Raw genomic sequence first — 3,256 nt, 5'->3', positions numbered from 1 at the left:
TGTAGTTCCTATATTCCCAATTGGCTCTGAGCATTGGAATAATATATACTGTAGTTTAGACGTAGGACTGAGGTCGACTAGGTCTCTACCGAATATATTAAACTTAATAGTGAGTGCCAGCTAGCTCAGAGGTCACTAGAAACTTTCTCAAATTCACAAGAAGGGATTAGTTTCTGACAACCGCATAAACATGACAACTTTGTTTCCCAAGAATAAGAAATCAATCTCTAGAGTCGCGGAAACAATAGATAGCTATTTTACTCAGTCAATCGTGGATGCTTCGTTTCGCCAGAGGTGCTGAGAAAATAGAGAGACGGGCGTTTTCAATAAAAAGTATTTATTGAACATTCTTCTTTCTCAAGCATAAGAAATGTACTGCTACAATCGTAATAATTGTAATAAAGTACAATGTATATAATACGAACAGTATTATAAAGTAGTACTGTAAAAGCATGATATGGTTTCTAAGCCATAAATGTGCATAAAAGGTATAAAATACATACAGTAATAAATAATGACTAAAAGTACTCAACTGGTGCTCCTAAAATATGCCTACCCGGTGTACCTTACCTAAGTGTAGTACAAGGGAAGAATTAAAGCCCACATGCATCAATGTTAGAAATTGCGATTTCTTATTTGCGATTGTTAAGGAATCGCAAATAAGGAATCGCAATTGGCTATTCATGATTGTTTTCGCATTTTTTTGCGATTTGCAGAAATTCGCATTTTTCTGTGAATCGCACCAAAAATGCGAATTCTTAATTGCAAATTGCGAAAAACAACACATGATGAATTGCATTAATCTGATTGCCAGGAAGCCAGTAAGGCAATCACAGGCACCTGGGAACTGGTTTGACTGTAGCTCTGGCAGTTGGACTTTGAGGCTGCTTTGAGAGGTTGCTGCTGCAGTCTGTGTGCTTCACTTTTGAGGTGAAATTGAGATGGAAAATCATGAAGAAGAGGGGCCCTCAAGAAAAAGGAAAATAAAGTTTTCAGAGAAGGAACTAGAAATCCTTATTGAAGAGGTGACTGACAGGCATGATCAACTTTTTGGCAACAGGAGGTGGTCCCCCCAAAGACATACCTACAACCCCTTTGGAAGACCGTGTGGAAGGGACACTTTTGACTGAGGCAGTTGTGGGTGTCATGAACATAGACACGTCTGATCTCATTACCCCTTCTGAAGGTAAGTCTTATAATAAGATGTTAGAAAAGTATATTTATTGAAACAATTGTGGCCCTTGCCAAAGTGAAAATAGGGAACGCTTGTATTTCAAAACACCATTAACTCATTACATAACATTATCTGAAGTTGCCTGCTCCAGAGTAGAAATCTATTCATGCTTTAAGCAATGCATCTTGGGAAATGTAGTTTTCATCATGATGTAGTAGGGTGAAAGGCATATTTGTAACTCTAAGTGAGACACAGAGTAATTTAAATGTAAATGAAACCATGTCAAAGAAACAAGTAGTCATAATGTAACTTTGTTTTTATTTTCACATTTACAAAGCAATTACAAAAGTAAAAATATCTTTGCCCTTTTTCAAACAGAATTGCTTCAAGAATTAATAGAGCAAGATTTGCGGGATTTTAGTACCCTAGAAATCCATGTCAATGAAGAGGGTAATAATCCAAGTACTTCCACTGCCAATCTGCCAGTGAATGAAAGGCAAAGAGTACGCCAGTTACTGCAAACTGATTCAGAGGAGGGTAACAGTCAAAATAATCCTGTGACAAGACCTGAACCAACACCAACAGTCACCAATGCAAGGCCTAGTAGGCGAAGGAGGCAAAGTCAATTTTATAGACGGCGTTCTAGAACATCAAACTTGGCCACATTTGAAGAGGGATCCAGCACTGGCAGTGTTGTTGAGGACAAAATATTGAAGATACAGCGCCTGCAAGGCAAAGATGTTAGAATTATTAAAGGCAAAATAGTACATATGTCTAAACAACTAGGTGGCATTCACAGCACTATGAATAGGATGGTTGAGGCATTGAAAAATGGCCATGAGGCAACTGCTGAGAAACTTGACAGGATTGCTAAGTCTTTAGAATCAATGTGCACTGTAATGAGAATGCAACATAAGGAAAGTTTGAATAGGCACCTGAGGCTAATGACCAGCTTACATGGTCAGAATAGACAGTTGTCACGTATTTCTAATTGTGCAGCAAAAATATGCAAACAAAATGTTGTCATGCATGAAAAATTAAATGATGTTTTTGTTGAAATTTCAAGGGGAATGGTGAGAGGGAATGATTCAGTACATGCTTCAAATAGTAGTGACCCACCAGGGATTTCTTTTTCTAATGTTAACAGTGTTGTGGGTCCTCAAAGTGTAGAACCACCTGAGTGTGCCATTGCTGGGACAAGACGTAGTAATAGAAATCTGAAAGAAGGGTGCCTAATGGTTTTGGAGAAAGATAAAAATGCTGGGAAGGCTTTAGGTGTGCGCAGGCGTTAAAAGTAACATGATATCAAATTTTTTCCCATGCATGACTATTTGAAGAATGTTGCATTTACCAGAAGTTTCTTATTTACAAGAATTTCTTCCTTCCAAACATGTCATGATTTGATTTAGTTAATTGCTGAAAAAGCTACTTTGAAAGCACTTCATCTTATGTTTGTTGAAAGACATTTACATTATTATGGCAAAAACACAAATAAAGACTTGTACCTTTTTCAAAAATAATTCTGTGTAATCTCAGCTCTTCTTCTCCTTCCTTCTGCTGCTTCTGGTCCATGTTGTCTGGCTGGGGGTTGCTGTGGTTGATTGTCATTTGGTGGTAAGACATCTTCTTCTTCCAAATGTATGCCTCTCTCTGTTGCCATGTTGTGTAGCATTGCGTATACAGCAACTATTTTACAGAAAATTTGGGGATTATACTGCAAAGTTCCACCAGTCTTATGCAGTATGCGGAACCTTGATTTTAAAATACCAAAGGTTCTCTCAATGACATTGCGAGTTGATTTGTGTGCTTGATTGAAATGTTGCTCCTTTCTAGTTGCTGGGTTGAGGTATGGAGTCAAAATGTAAGACCTGACACCATAGGCACTGTCACCTTTTAAAAAACATAGATATATAAATGACATTACTGAAGCACTGAAAGTTTATGAATTTTAGAAAGTGAATAAAAATTGATTTTCCATATTTACCTAGCAAATAACCATCTCCAAACTGTCCAGCAAGAAGTCTTGCATGTATTGCGCTGTGCTTAAAGATGTATGAGTCATGGGCACTGCCAGGGTAACTA

General features: G+C 37.7%; 1 protein-coding gene across 1 annotated transcript; it reads left to right on the top strand.

Moving 5' to 3' along the window:
- The first annotated feature begins 1,146 nt into the window (after positions 1-1,146).
- On the top strand, positions 1,147-2,466 carry LOC147708402 (uncharacterized). Its single transcript, XM_086925734.1, has 2 exons — positions 1,147-1,186; positions 1,553-2,466. The coding sequence occupies exons 1-2, from the start codon at positions 1,147-1,149 to the stop codon at positions 2,464-2,466; spliced, it is 954 nt and encodes a 317-aa protein (XP_086781860.1).
- The last annotated feature ends 790 nt before the right edge of the window (positions 2,467-3,256 follow it).

This window comes from Lissotriton vulgaris, chromosome 6 (genome assembly GCF_964263255.1).
Source record: "Lissotriton vulgaris chromosome 6, aLisVul1.2, whole genome shotgun sequence".
NCBI classification, from domain to species: Eukaryota; Metazoa; Chordata; class Amphibia; order Caudata; family Salamandridae; genus Lissotriton; species Lissotriton vulgaris.
This window is presented reverse-complemented; position numbering and strand designations above follow the sequence as displayed.

Bases quoted from the DNA above. Each gene is read 5' to 3' on its own strand.
- LOC147708402 (XM_086925734.1), top strand. From the start codon at position 1,147: ATGAACATAGACACGTCTGATCTCATTACCCCTTCTGAAG. The intron at 1,187-1,552 runs GTAAGTCTTATA...TTTTTCAAACAG, and splicing joins TCTCATTACCCCTTCTGAAG to AATTGCTTCAAGAATTAATA.